This window comes from Podarcis filfolensis (genome assembly GCF_964270895.1).
Source record: "Podarcis filfolensis genome assembly, chromosome: 18".
NCBI classification, from domain to species: domain Eukaryota; kingdom Metazoa; phylum Chordata; class Lepidosauria; order Squamata; family Lacertidae; genus Podarcis; species Podarcis filfolensis.
In genome coordinates this window covers 2,122,036-2,136,548 of record NC_139622.1, presented here as the reverse complement: position 1 = coordinate 2,136,548, position 14,513 = coordinate 2,122,036, and the positions used below count along the sequence as shown (strand labels likewise).

The 14,513-nt window shown below is 52.3% G+C and overlaps 1 protein-coding gene and 1 long non-coding RNA gene across 2 annotated transcripts; one reads left to right on the top strand and one right to left on the bottom strand.

The window, feature by feature from the left end:
• Positions 1–328: 328 nt before the first annotated feature.
• Positions 329–10,287, bottom strand: LOC310753405 (armadillo repeat-containing protein 6-like; the record flags this gene model as incomplete). The annotated part of the gene is given in 9 exon segments (XM_083594689.1): positions 329–1,090; positions 2,520–2,657; positions 4,178–4,309; positions 5,530–5,675; positions 6,709–7,279; positions 8,154–8,236; positions 8,369–8,495; positions 10,221–10,259; positions 10,261–10,287. Coding segments are annotated over 9 exon segments (1,476 nt in total). The 3' UTR covers positions 329–877.
• Positions 10,288–10,806: 519 nt separating this feature from the next.
• LOC310753609 lies at positions 10,807–14,201 on the top strand. The gene is made up of 3 exons (XR_014543377.1): positions 10,807–10,821; positions 13,532–13,691; positions 13,821–14,201. It is a non-coding gene; the product is annotated as an uncharacterized lncRNA (long non-coding RNA).
• The last annotated feature ends 312 nt before the right edge of the window (positions 14,202–14,513 follow it).

Genomic DNA, 14,513 nt, shown 5'->3' with positions numbered 1-14,513 from the left:
CTCATAAGGGCTGGAAACTTGACTTTAAAAAAAGAAAGAAATGGAGGATCCAACTAGAATGAGAATGGTTGAGTTGGAAGAGATTCCCTGGTCCTCTAGTCCAACTTTATGCAATGCCGGAATCTCAGCTGATGGCAATCCAAGCTCTGCTTCCAAACCTCCAAGGAAGGAGAGTCTGCAACCTCCCAAAGGAGACCATTCCACTGTCGAACGGATCTTGCCAACAACAGAAAGTTACTCCTAATGTTTAGTCGGAATCTCCTTTCCTGTAACTATCATGAGACCAAAGAGGAGAACCGTAGAGAACAATAATGAGACAGGCACAGGATTGCTTTAAACCAGCAGCATGATGACACAAGAGGAAAAAGAACGGCCAAGGGCCAGAGGATGGCACATCTGGAAGAAGAATGGAGGATAGCAGGGAGCAGTGGTTGCCTAATTGAAGGTGGAGAAGCCTGCCAGGCCCAGCCCTGCCCTGGCGATATGGAGAGCCAGGGTAGGGCCAAAATACAGCTGTAAATGGAACAAGCGGCCTGCCAGCCTTCCGCCCCCCACCATTGTTGCTGCTTTTTGCTCTTGGCCACTTTTACAGAAAGAGAAGCTTTCTCCGCAGGCGCCACTCCACTTTCTAGGATCGGCCAGTCAAGTTCTTGAAGCGGCAGATCTTCAAAATAACAACATAAACTGCACAGAAGAATTGGCGCAGAAAACTAAATGGCGGCGCTCCGGTGAATTTCCGGGGCCTGTGCAGCTAATGGCAGCCAAGGCCAACACCCTCCTTCTCCCTTGGGCTGCGTTTATTCCCGTCTGCAAGTCCATCTTGCTGTCCGCTCATCCCCACCGCTTCCAACCCCCCGTTTCCCGGCGTCTCCGGGTGTCAGCGCGCCAGGCTGCCCTTCTGGCCCGTCCAGAGCTCCCTCAGCTCCACCTGGCAGCCCAGGTCCCTCAAGGCGGCCTTGGCCACGTCCTCGCACGTCCGGTGGGCGGCCCGGGCCTCGGCAATCAAGTCCTCGGCGCCCATTTCCAGAATGAGCTGGGAGAAATCCCGAGTGTGGGAGACGAGGTTGCGGATCAGCATGCAGGCTTGTTTCTGGACCGAGAAAGAGTAAAATGGCAAACAATTCACTTCGTTAGCAGAAGAAAGTGCCCAGCGTCGCCTGGGAACTCTGACAAGCAACAACAAAAATATCAGTGCTGTTTCGATTCAAAATGATTCAAAATGTCGCATCCGAACTTAGGCCAAAACCTGCGCCTTGATCTCAAGGACCACTATGCAATTTTTGAATAAAATCAGCACCATTTTGAAAGGTTCTGCTCACCATCTTGAGTCAAAACTTGTACCCCTACGCAGGCAGAAAACTGCTCCTTGATCTCAGAAACCATCATACAGATGTTGCCTATGATACCTTAAGAGATGTCCAAATGTAAGGGGCGAGGAGAGAAACAGCTCTCCAAAATATATGGCACCTTAAACAACATTGATACACCTCCTAAGTGGTTTACACTTAATTAAAGTGTAAATTAATTACAAAATTATAATGTTCGTAATGACAATAAAATCAACAGTGTGTAAAAAATAGTATATAATATTGCACTCTAGGGATTCATTGTGTGGTTTTCCAGTATGGTGTTAAGATGTTTCTGTTAATTTCAGTGGGCCTTCTCTGAGTAGGACTAATACTACTAATAACAACAATTTTATTGTTTATACCCGCCTCTCTGGCTGGGTTTCCCCAGTTGCTTTGGGTGGCTTCCAACACACATAAAAACAAAATAGAACGTCAAACATAAAAAGCTTCCCTATACAGGGCTGCCTTCAGATGTCTTCTAAAAGTCAGGTAGTAGTTTATCTCCTTGACGTCTGATGGGAGGGTGTTCCACATGGGGGGTGCCACCACCAAGAAGGCCCTTTGCCTGGTTCCCTGTGCTGAAGCCGTTTAGGGCTTTCAAGGTCAGCACCAACACTTTGAATTGTGCTTGGAAACGTACTGGGAGCCAATGTAGGTCTTTCAGGACAGGTGTAATACAATCTTGATGGCCACTCCCAGTCACCAGTCTAGCTGCCAAATTCTGGATTAGTTGTAGTTTCCGGGTCACCTTTAAAGGTAGCCCCACATAGAGCGCATTGCAGTAGTCCAAGCAGGAAATAACCAGAACATGTGCCACTCTGGCGACACAGTCTGTGGGCAGGGAGGGTCTCAGCCTGCATACCAGGTGGAGCTGGGAGACAGCTGCCCTGGACACAGAACTGACCTGCGCCTCCATGGACACCTGTGAGTCCAAAATGACTCCCAGGCTGCGCACCTGGTTCTTCGGGGTCAGTTACCCCATTCAGGACCAATTACCCCACACCTGCCTGCCCCCTGTCCCCCAGAAACAGTAGTTCCAACACCAGATGCAGCCCATTTTATACCCTTGTGGGAAAGCAGGCTTGATACCTTCAGAGGTAATTGTGGTTACGCCAGGGCAGAGGGTGGGTGAAAGAGCGACTCCTGTCTCTCACAGCGCAAAACTGTTACCTGCACGCCAGCTTCCTTGGGGTGCATCTTCATGCCCTGCAGCGCTGCCAAGGCCCCGCCCCCTTCCATGATGACCCGGCAGTTCTCGGGCTTCCGCAGCGCCAGCATGCACAAGGCCGCACAACTCTGCTCACACACCTGAGGGTGGAAACGCAGGCAGCCATGTTCAACCGACTGACGACACACTTGCATTTTTATTATATAGCAAGCTTGACGCCACTCCTGCATTTTATCGTACAGTAATATTATTTCTGCAAGTTTAAGTTCTTTTCAACTGCTTTTAATATAGTGTAACATTTATTTGTTTATTAAATTTGCAGGCTGCCCCTTCCAACTCTACAATTCTATGATCCCTTGGAACAGGGCAGAGCGTGCACGCACCCTCTTTCTTCTGGAGGGGGCTGATCCAGGGGATGGGGGCAAAAGATGAGGGAGGGGGTTCAACGACAGCAAAGGAACTGGGAGCAACCAAGGAGAGCCAATGTGGTGGAGCGGTTAAAGCAGTGCTTTTCAACCAGTGTGCTGTGGCACCCTGGGGTGCCTTGAATGATGATCAGGGGTGCAGCAGGCAGCACTGGCCCCTGTCCCTCTTTCCTTCCCTCCCTCCTCTGATGCCCTCTTGCCTCCCAAAGGCTTGCACAGCTGTTTGTTGCAGCAGCCTGGCTATAGGCTTCCCAGGGGAAAGGGGCCTCTGGGAGGCATCGGTTTGGATTTGATATCCCGCCTTTCACTCCCTTTAAGGAGTCTCAAAGTGGCTAACATTCTCCTTTCCCTTCCTCCTCCACAACAAACACTCTGTGAGGTGAGTGGGGCTGAGAGACTTCAAAGAAGTGTGACTGGCCCAAGGTCACCCAGCAGCTGCATGTGGAGGAGCAGAGAGGCGAACCCAGTTCCCCAGATTACGAGACTACCGCTCTTAACCACTACACCACACTGGCTCTCACTATACACACTATACCACACTATAAACACAGACAACTGGGAAACATTGGCCCGCGAGCGTTGTAATTGGAGAACAGCCTTTCCAAAGGTGTCATGGGCTTTGAAGATGCTTGGATTCAGGACAAAAGGGAGAAACATGCTAAGAGGAAGGTAAACCCTCACCGTGATCAACTCCTGCCTGGAAACCTACAGTATGTCCCCACTGTGGAAGGACGTGTGGATCTAGAATTGGCCTCCACAGTAACTCACAAACTCACATTTAAAACTGTGTTTATGGAAGACAATCTTACTCGACTACGAGTGATCACTGAAGAAGAAGGAGAAGAGTAGTCACTGAGTGAGCTTCATGGCCTAACTGGGAGGGGTCTCTTGGGTCCTATACTGACCCTCTAACCCAGAGGTTTTCAACATTTTTGAGTCCACGACTCCCTTGACCAACTACATTCTTTCTGCGGCACCCCTGCGGGGCTCAGGAGCCCAGTTAGCTCACCCCTTTCCTGGTGAACCAGCAGCCCCTCATCCCTTTTTGAGCACTTTCCCTTGTGGGGGTGTTCTCTCAGTCTCCTCTCCCCTCTTCTTGGGAGTCCTCTAGGCAGCCACTGCTGACACCCCGCTGCCCTAAAGAGAGATGCCTTTAAGCTGCTTGGAGGAAGAGGCGGGATAAATGCAACAGACCAGCCAATAAATGGAAGCTTCCTCTACCGACACCCACTCACCAAAGGGCTGCCGAGGTGCCGAGTCATGGCCAGCACGATGAGGTCTGTCCCTCCGGCATTGACGATGGCGTCCTTCACATCGTCGTTACCTGCGATCGCCTGGATGGCACTCATCACCTGCTTCACCAGGTCCTACAATCCGCAGCGGAAGGGCAAAGACTCAAGGCGTGAGAACAGGTTTGAAAAGAAAGCCACACAGACACAGAGTTGGAAGGGACCCTGGGGGTCCTCTAGTCCCACCCGCTGCAATGCAGGAATCTCAGCTCCAGCATCCAGGACAAACGGCTAGCCCACCAAGTCAGCTAAAGTTTAGATCTGGGGTGGAGAAACAAACACTAAGATCCTGGAAAAACAAATACTATTCTTTTTTTGAGGGGAGCGGCTGTAGCTTCAAGGCAGAGCATCTGCTTCCCAGGAGTCTAGATTCAGGCAGGTGGTCTGATGCAGTCGGAATAAAAAATTGTTCAGTAACACCTTAGAGACCAACTCAGGTGTATCTGAAGAGGTGTGAATGCGCACAAAAGCTTATACCCAGATCAAACTTAGCTGGTCTCTAAGATGCTAATGGGCAATTATTAATAATAATTATTATTATTTCGACTCCTTTCCAAGGTGATGATGAAGATTTCTATACCGCCCTCCATCTGAAGATCACAGGGCAGTTTGCAATATAAGAACACAAGAAATACTATAATGACAAACAAAAACTCCCCCATGCAAAGTTTAAAAGGCCATAGAGTGTTCTTTTCATTATTAATATTACCCAACACAAGCCCACGGAAATGAAAATGGTCGTCTGCGCTGCAGTTGGGACAGACTCCCTAACGCTTTTGGCTTTTATGTATCTGAAAATCCCTTTCCTTTTAGCTGCTTTTACCCCCCAAAAAAGGAGGGGAAGTTTTGGAGCATTGGTGAGAAAACTCTCAAAAGTCCCTGATCCTGTTGGAATCATTATTCTGAAATCAACTTTTCCAGGAGGAGTTTGGTCTCAGACTTCCTTTCAAACAAAACACAGAGCAAGAAAAACTTTAAAGAAATGCGTGAAAATGAGTTTAATCCCTGGCATTTCTGGAATGTCCCCTGGAACCCTGGGGAACGGCTGCCAGCCAGTGTCGGTAATACTGAGCTAGATGGATTGCTGGCGCAGTGCAATATGAAGATGCTGCCTAGATTTTTAGTCCATCAGTCCTTCCTTCAGAATAATGAGGACCGAAATCTTGATTTATTTTGATCCACTGCATATTCACGGATCACGCCAGCCCTGCCTGGAGTGCCCCTGCCAGTCAGAGTAGGCACTACTGGGTTGGACAGACACAATGATCGGACATGGCAGCTACCTACGTTCGTAGTACCTGGTGGTCAATGCAGTCGGCCAGCAGCGCCACCATGAAGTTTAAACCGCCCAGGTCCACAATCTCCTGGCAGAACTCATTCCGGACAGAGAGGCGCCCCAGAGTGGCACAGATCTCCCTCAGGACGCTGCAGTCGTCGGGGAAGGCTGAGAGGAGAAGGAGGAAGAGAAAGCGAGATGGTTTGTGAATCATACCTGATTGTGAAAAGTAAAAGTGAGCTTTTGGGCTTCATACATGCAGAAGGAAAGAAAAGGAATTTGAAAAACGGCAATTACTGATTCATTGAGGATTTGATGATTTGTGGAGTAACCTCACTTGTAGATAAGAATAAGAGTAAGAATAAGAAGTTATTATTTATACCTGGCCCATCTGGCTGGGTTTCCCCAGCCACTCTGGGCAGCTTCCAACGAAGATTAAAAATACAACAAGCAGAAGTCATTAAAAACTTCCCTAAACAGGGCTGCCTTCAGATGTCATCTAAACGTCTGATAGTTGTTTATTTCCTTGACATCTGATGGGAGGGTGTTCCACTGGGCGGGTGCCACTACCAAGAAGGCCCTCTGCCTGGTTCCCCGTTAACTTGGCTTCTCGCAGTGAGGGAACCGCCAGAAAGTCCTCGGCGCTAGATCTCAGTGTCTGGGCAGAACAATGGGGGTGGAGACGTTCCTTCAGGTATACTGGGCCGAGACCGTTTAGGGCTTTCAGGGTCAACACCAACACAGCTGCCCCATTCAGGACCAGGGAGTCCCCCACACCTGCCTGCCCTCTGTCTCCCAAGAACAGTACTTCTGTCGTGAAGTCAATTCTCAATATTGCAAATGTTAAAATATCGTACGTGCAGGAATTGGCAAGCAGAGAGCCGATGGTTCAGAACAAGTAAGTTTAATGGAATGAGCATTGGGAACAACCCGGGAAACAAAGCAGCAACAAGAGGAAACCTTGAGTGGAGTGTGGGAAACCTATTTTGGGGGAAATGGCGTTGAATTTGGAAAATCAATAAAAAGGATTTGGCAAAAAGCCGACAACACCCCAAACCACTTCTTGGTTGTCTTTGATTGTCGTTGGAAAGACAGAGAGGGAGGCCTTGCCTCCGGTAAGGCTAAAATCGAATTCCCACCCTCCCTCTGGCCTGATCTCCTTGCATTCCCCTGGGTGGGGAGGAAGGGGCAATGCTCCTACCTTTGGCGGCTTCGATGAGGACCCTCAGTCCGCCGTGCTCCGTCACGATCATCTTGGCGTGCTCGTGGGCGTGGCCAAATGGCACCCGGATATCATCGTCGAAGGTCATGAAGCGCAGCCCCGCGCAGGCCTCCCGGACCACATCGGCCCGGTCCCCATGGCGGACAACGGCCCCGACCAGCAGGGAGAGGACGCCGCCTTTCACCAGGTCCTGCCGGTTCTGCTCGTGCTTGAGGGACGCCTGCCGGACGCAGCGGATGGTGGCCAGGGTCAGGTCGCCATCATCCTGCCACTCCCGCAAGACCCGCAGAAGCAGCTCCTGCCCGGGGGCATCGAGGAAGTCGGGCTGGCCATCCAGGAGGGCGGAGAGGGCGCGGAGGGCTTTGAGGAGGGAGCAGCCTTCCTCACAAGCCAGGCGGCAGGCGGCCAGCACGGCAGGATAAGCGCCCTTCTGCCCCGCCAAGTAGCGGACGGCCATCTCCTGCCGGCACTGCTCCGCAAAGCTCACCAGCAGCTCGTCCACCGCGCCCGAGTCGCCATCAGCAACCGCCTTCTGCAAGGAGTCCAGCGTCTGCGGAAGGAAAGGAGCGAGTAGGGCTGGGCAATAGCTGCGACACACCAGTAGATCACAATGGCTGATATAAGGACGGGGCTGGTGTTTAACATTGAGATACCATTTTGCACCTGGCTGGGTGAAGATGCCTGGGTGCCAGGAAGGCGCCTGGCCTCTCCACCACCTGGAGGTGCCTGCCTGGGGGTCCTTGGGTTTGGGCTGTTTTCACACACACATACCCCATCCTGTAGAACTCCATTTTATCGGCACAATCAGAATGAATTTCAGGAACCCAAGAGCCCTATTAAAAAATATGACCTTTGAGCCGTCTGGCCCCCAAATGGCAAGCAGGCATTCCATTCTGCCAACTGTAACCCTGGTTTATATATTTGACCTTCTGATGCTTAGGGCCCTAGGGATCTGCTTAACACCGAGTCAGACCATTGAGCTCAGTATTACAGAACAGGTGCTGCCAACCCACTGAGATGGGCTCCTTTCCTAAGAAATAAACCAAGATTCTAGTGCTCATGGTTTTGATTAAAGCCCTGGTTTAAACAGGAATACAGTCACACCTCGTGTTGCATTCCGCTCTTGTTATGGACTTTCAGCTTACGAATGTGGCAAACCCAGAAGTGTTTACTTCCGGGTTCGCCACCTGTGCATGCGCAGAAGAGACGCTCTAGTTGCGTACTTTACGGGGTGCAAACCGCACCCCGAAACGGATTAAGTCCGCCACTAGAGGTACCACTGTAGAAGGAACATTCCCAGCCCAACTTCAGGATGCCCGGGATTCAGCCTGAGGTCCTTGGGGTGCCAGTGGGCCACGGCCCCTTCCCAAAGCGACCCCTGGGGCTTTCCTCCTTTCTTGGGCGGCCCCAGGCACCCTTCTCACCTGCAAAACAGCATGCTGTGGCTCTTGCCCATCCCCAGAGGCGGAATTGGGGGCTGTCTTCACTATGTTGCTTAAGTCAACACCTGGAGAAAAGACACGGAGCAGTGGGGGCAATGAGTAGGGGTCCTCAGTAGGGATTCGTAGAACAGCAGAGAAGGCTGTGCCATCTCAGGTCTACCCAGCCAGTTAAAAACATCTCTTCGCAAAAACCACACCTTGAGACTCAAACTGCTGGACGGCTTCGATCACGGCCTCTTCCGGATCCATGCCAAGGTCGCTGATGTTCTCCTGCACAACATCGTCAAACGTCTCCTGGGTGATCCGCTTGGCCGCCATTCCGACCTGTGGGACAAGAGTTTTACAGTTGGAAGGGACCCCGAGGGACATCTAGTCCAACCCCCTGCAACGCAGGAATCTCTCCTCAAGCATCCATGACAGACAGACGGCTGCCCAACCTCTGCTTCCAAACCTCCAAGGAAGGAGCGTCCACAAGAGAACAGTTTACGTATGGTGGTGTGTGTTCTTCTTAAAAAAGAAAGATACTGTATAGGATCCCCAAAGAAAGGGGAGGAGCGTAGCTGAGGGGTTAGAGCACCCAATTTGCCTGCAGACAAGCTCAGCTTCAGTCCCCGATGAGCACTCCGTGGGCCGTGAGAGATATTGGCTGAAACTCTGGAGAGCCACCGCTGGTCAGCGTATACCATACTGAGCTAGACTGACCAAGGCGGTCACTTATGCCCCTGTCAGTGCTAGAAACTCAGATATATAAGCTAGGTGCCAAATGGGTCCAAGGCTGCAGTCGCTAAAGAGTTTAAAGAGGTCGGAAGAGGCCCATAGATGTGTGGACTGTCCCTGGATCAGGGGACTTTTCTTCTTTAAGTTCTCAAAGCTCTTAACCTCGCTCAGGGTTGTCCTCTGAACTAGCCAGATGTTTAACTGAAAATCAGTCACAGTCAATGCATAAAGTAAGACTTTAGAGCCGTCTTGTCCCAAAATGGCAACTAGACATTCTGCTTATTTTTAACCCAAAGAGCTCATTGTGACATACAAACGTCTCCCCGCCCCTTCCCTTTTTATCATCACATCAGCCCTACCAGGTAGGTTAGGCTGAGAGAAAGACTGGCCCAAGGTAATTCCGTGAGCTACCTGGCCAAGTGCAGATTTCAAACCTGGTCTTTCTGGCTCTGGTTCTGCCGACTGTAACCTCGGCTTAAGGTGCGATTTGGTGGTTAGTTACATGTCTGCAGTGGCATAGCGTGGGTTGTCAGCACCCGGGGCAAGGCAAGTAATTTGCGCCCCCTAACCCTGAGTGAGCCAGGTAGGGGCAGAGAGCTGCGAGTGCGAGCGCGACCCCAGATGTTGCGCCCGGTGCGGCCGGCCCCCCCTGCACCCCCCACGCTACGCCACTGCATGTCTGAGTTTCTAACACTGCCTGGAATTGTCCAGTGGAACGCAGGGGGGTCTTTTCTGCTGAGTAATCAGTTTCAGATTGTGCATGAACAAGACATTTTAAAATGTTGCCTTTTGTTCATTGTTTTATGATATTTGGATTATTTTGCATTAATTTTATTTTTAAAGATCTGTCGGTCTCTGGAAGATTTGCAATGACGATTAAATAAATTATTTTTAAAAAGTCAAGGTCAGGGCTCAGCACTGGTGCAGGGGAGTAGGGGTGTGTGTGAAATAACATACAGAAGGATTGATCAGAATGCCTCCTTTTAGTTTATGATTATTTTTATTTTATTATAAACGTCAGTCTACCGTGACTGGCCGCAGGCACCCAGTCTTAGAAGCTGGACTGAAAGCTGGGCTCAAAGGTGGTGAGATAACCAGCTGCTTCCCCAAACCCCTGGAGCTGAGATGCCTCCAAGGGCTCAAATATTATTATATATTATTATCATTATTTGGTTACGACCCCCAAAGCACAACCTGAATATCAGAACGCAGTACGAAAAGCAGTCTCGAGTCCTCACGACCCCCTCCTCCTCCTCCTCCAGCCCCGAAGACGCAGCCTGAGAGGCAGCTGTGCCTCTGAGCATCCGCAGAGTGCAGGCGAGCCCACCCGACCTCCTCGCACCCACCACCAACGGCTTCCGCCCCTGACTGGGGTGGGGGACACCGGGGCTCTGAGCATGTGCAGAGCGCAACCCCCCCCCCGCAAGAGTCTATTATTGCATCACTTCACCTGGTGTGTCCCTCGGCGCTCGCCGTCCCGTCAAAGACTCCGCATTGGCAGCGAGGGTCGTTAGCGCGGCCGGCGCTGCGCAAGTTTGTCTCCAGGCGGCTGCCGTAGGAGAAAGGGTGACGCCACCGCAGGCTGCGCGTGCGCAGAGCGCGACCGGCCCGCCCCTTAACGGCTAGCTTAACGGCGCTGCGCGTGCGCGTCGAGGCGCTAGTGTACTGAGGAAACCCGAACTCCGGGCGGCGTCGAGCTCGCTCAGCCTTCCGTCAGGAATGGCCTCCTTAGCCTCTAATCCGCCGCAGAGGCCGCTCGTCCCCCTCGACCCGGGCGGGAGGCCTCCTCCCGTTTACCACGCACCTTACTGCGCCTGCGCGACGCCTTTTGCCGGGAAGAAAGCGCCGGAAGGCTCGGCGCGTGCGCAGAGAAGCCGGGCGACGGAACTGGGCCTTGTGCGCATGCGCCAGGTGGAGAGCGCCCCGATTGAAAGTGCCCGGAAGAGGCTGGGAAGCTGGCAACCCCGAAAACCCGCCTTCTTTGGGCGGCCGGGCGAAGAGTTCCCAGCCCTCGGCGTTTTCTTGCTGTGGCAGGTAGTGCTGTCATATGTTAAATATTTTCACTGATTTTGGAAACCGTGTTTTAGAATTGCCCGGATGGCATCGCTCCAGGGTGGGACATGGTTTATTTGGATTAAACTGATAAAACCTTGGATACAAAAGGGATCCGTTCCGGAAACCCCGTTCGCATCCAGAAGCCAACGCAAGCCGGGTCTGTGCGTCTGCGCGATTAGGCGCTTCGTTTTGAGCGCATGCGCAAGCGGCGAAACCAGAATTGACGCTGTCAGAGCTGCCCGAGGTCCCAGCTCACAAAGGACCAATGCCACTTCGTTGTTAAATACGAAAGTCTTTATTGAAGTTCAGTTTCACTTCCAGAGCCGCAGCATGCAGCTCTACGTCTCAAAGTCTAGACCGCTGATGCTCCGTCTGAATCTCCTCCCCCTGTACACCAATTTAAGACTCTAGCCTTGCTCCACCTCTTCCTCTGCTCTTTCCGCCTCTGGTTCCGCCTGTCCGTCGGGGTCTCGCCCTTTCTAGACTCTTCTGACGCTGAATCCCCTGAGTCTTCCCCCTCCCTCCGGCGGGCTTTAGGAGCTGGTTCCCAATCCGGGTCTCCTGCTGTCCCCCACGCCTGTACATTTGAACTTGGCGCGCGCGCCCAGCCAGCAACTTTCCTCCTGACCGTTTCACTGCTGCTGTCACTGCTTCCCCCTTCGGGGAGGCTAGCTGCAACTGACCTCCCCTCCGTTCCCCCACTCTCCGATGGAGGCGTGGTCAGCCCTGACTCATCTTCTCTCCCCGCTGGAGGAGACGCTGGTCCTGACACCTGTGACTCTTCCCCCCCCCCCACTACGCTCTGGTGGGGAAACTGGTCCTGATCCCCCGCTGCTGCTTTGGGGGTCCCCGCTGGCTCCTTGTTTCTGGTGCGTCCCCCCTGGGACCCCCCTTGCCCTGACCATCGGCGCCCCCTTCTGGGAATCTTCTGATTCGCTGGAGTAGCTCATGGAATCCCTCGGGTCACTGTCATACTCCCCTACGCTGCCCTCAGATTCTTCCCCTTCGCTCTCCATTTCCTCTCTCCCCTGTGCTCCTGCTCCCGAGCCCCTGACAGACGCGCTCCGTTACTTCCAGGTCACCTCGGAGAGCAACCCAAAAATATTCATCCCGAATGACTGTACTGGGAGGAGGCAGGCAGGGAGGGCTTTTTCCTTTTTGAGGGGAGATGATAGAATATACTTGGTGTTGCTATAGTCATGTCTGTAGGTGCCAGTCACCTGTGGTGTTTTAGGGGAGCGACAGTCTCGGGGGGGGGGAGAGACATGTCGTGCTCCTTCTGGGGTCGTGTGTCCACCTTTGGTCCCCACCCTGCACTCCGCTCTCATCTGCGGCTCCCGGAAGCATTCAGCAGGCGACAGTGGCCACAATCCTGGGACCGGCTTCGACTGGCCGGCTAAAGCAGGTGAGGGGAGCTGATGGGTCTCAAACCCTTGTAGAGGAGGCAGGACCCTCAGTCTCGGCAACTGACCCATGGAATAAGCTGCTGTGCTCATTAGGCCTCACACTCCGCCAAGTCTGTGCAGATTGTCTTCATGATAATAAAGACTTGCATGGTGGGATTTATTGCCAGCTGGCTCCTGACAGGTATGAGGGAGAATACTCTGCAGGCTTAATGACTTGGACCAATAATTCCAATGAAAAACAAATTCCTGGGATCCCAAGATATCAGCAAACAGAGAAGAATATCTGTTGCCTCCCTGCACGACTCTGCTCTGGCTTCAAGTGGCCTCTGAATGAAAAGCAACACTTGCTGGATTCTTCTAGTGCAGGGATGTGGACCATCTGTTCCCCTCCAGATGTGCTTGGGCTCCAGCTCCCACCAGCTCTCAACAACATATACCAGTTTCCCAGACTTGGGTTTCCAAGATTGTTTATGTTCCAACCTCCCCTTTCCTCTTTATATCAAAAAAGAAGATATAAGCAGCAGCATCAACACCACCCAGGGATCTCCAGAAAGAGGATGTGATGCACGATCAGTCACACATTCGTTTTCATATAGAAATTACCATATTTCTATATAAAAAAGCACCTTTTAAAAAACGGAGAAAGTGCTGCTTCCTTCCAAAACGGTGCCTGGAATGAGAGGCCTGCTAGGCCAGGTGTGGTTTCCTTGAACATCAGTGGGAATGTGCCCAGTTGAGGGTCCCACACTTTAAAGGAGGGTAGGGACAAACTGGAACGGGTGGGGAACAGTCCGATGAAGAAAGATTGGAAGGGAGTGGACATGTTTAGCCTGGCCAGGGTAAAAGATGCCCCATTTGCGGGCAGAAGTCCTCCGCCCACGCAACCCTGCATCTACAAGGTTAACACAAGGCTGCCAGGGTGCTCGGTTGGTGGTAACCCAAGACAAGGCAGTGACTTCCCGTTTGTGAGATGCCCTCACTCGTGAGGTGCATCCGTCTCCCTCGCTATTAGCTTCTATGAGAAATTTAAAGGTATCCCTGTTTAAACAAGGTATTTGGGAGTTGAAAGCCCTGTCCCTGGCAATTCTGAAGTTGTTTGGAGGGCCGCTGATTGCTTTTTGGATTTGTTACCTGTTTTTAGAATAATTTTAATTTGGTGGCTTTTATGTTTTGTTATTGAAGTTTCAATGGATATCGGCAACACCAAGGATGTGTGCAGGAGGAGCCCAAATGGGAGGAAACGCCTTGACCCCCAGAGAGACGCTGACTCGGACCGTCCCTGAGCTTAGACCATGAAACCTACAAGAGCGACACCTTGGGAGACTCTGGATGCCTCAAGGAGGTGTGTGGCGGACAGAGGAGGAGGGAAGACAAAGGATGGCCTTGCAGGGTCAGGCCAGGTTGCAGGGGATTCTGGGAAGTCTCGCCCCTCTTCCCAGCACTGATGGTGAATTGTTTTCTTTTCTCACAGGTCAGATCAGCGAAGGAAGGTGGGAAAAAGAATCCCCAGCGGGGGTCATCTGCTCGGAGCCGCATCCCCGTCAAGGAGACTCCTGGTACCCCATCAGAGCCCCACGAGACTTACTTGTGTGGCGGCGGCAAGGACATGCCCCTGGGCAACCAGCAGAGCCCTGCACGACCCCCTCACGCCTCGCTCAGTTCCCCCGTCTCCACCTGCCCAGCGGCCTCGGTTCTGCTTGCGCCCCTCTGCTGGTGCTTGGTTGCACTGGTGGCGGTGCTTTTCTGAAAACCCGGTGGCTGCTAGTGCTGGGGTAGTGGCCGGGGAAGCAGTGGTGTTTCCTCATCCTCAAAGTGCCTCTGGGTGCAGGCAGCTGCTGTGTTGGCGAATCCACCGCCTCAGCCACGTGCAGAGCAGCCTCCTCTGCTTGCGCCCTGCTGGTGCTGCTGCTGGGTTCCTGTGGTGGCACTTTTTTAAAGGCCTTTTGGACACAGGCGATGAGGGAACGCAGGCCAAGGCACGAGGGGGTCTTGGGACTCCTTTTCCCGCTTTCCATTTCTGGCCTGACAATTCACCTCCAGATTCTGGGAAACTGCCATGATCATTAATCAGTCTATCGATTAATTTAATCTGTATGCCGTCCTTCATCTGAAGCTCTCAGGGAGGCTTGCAGCATAAAAAGACAAAATAAAAAAACAGCATACA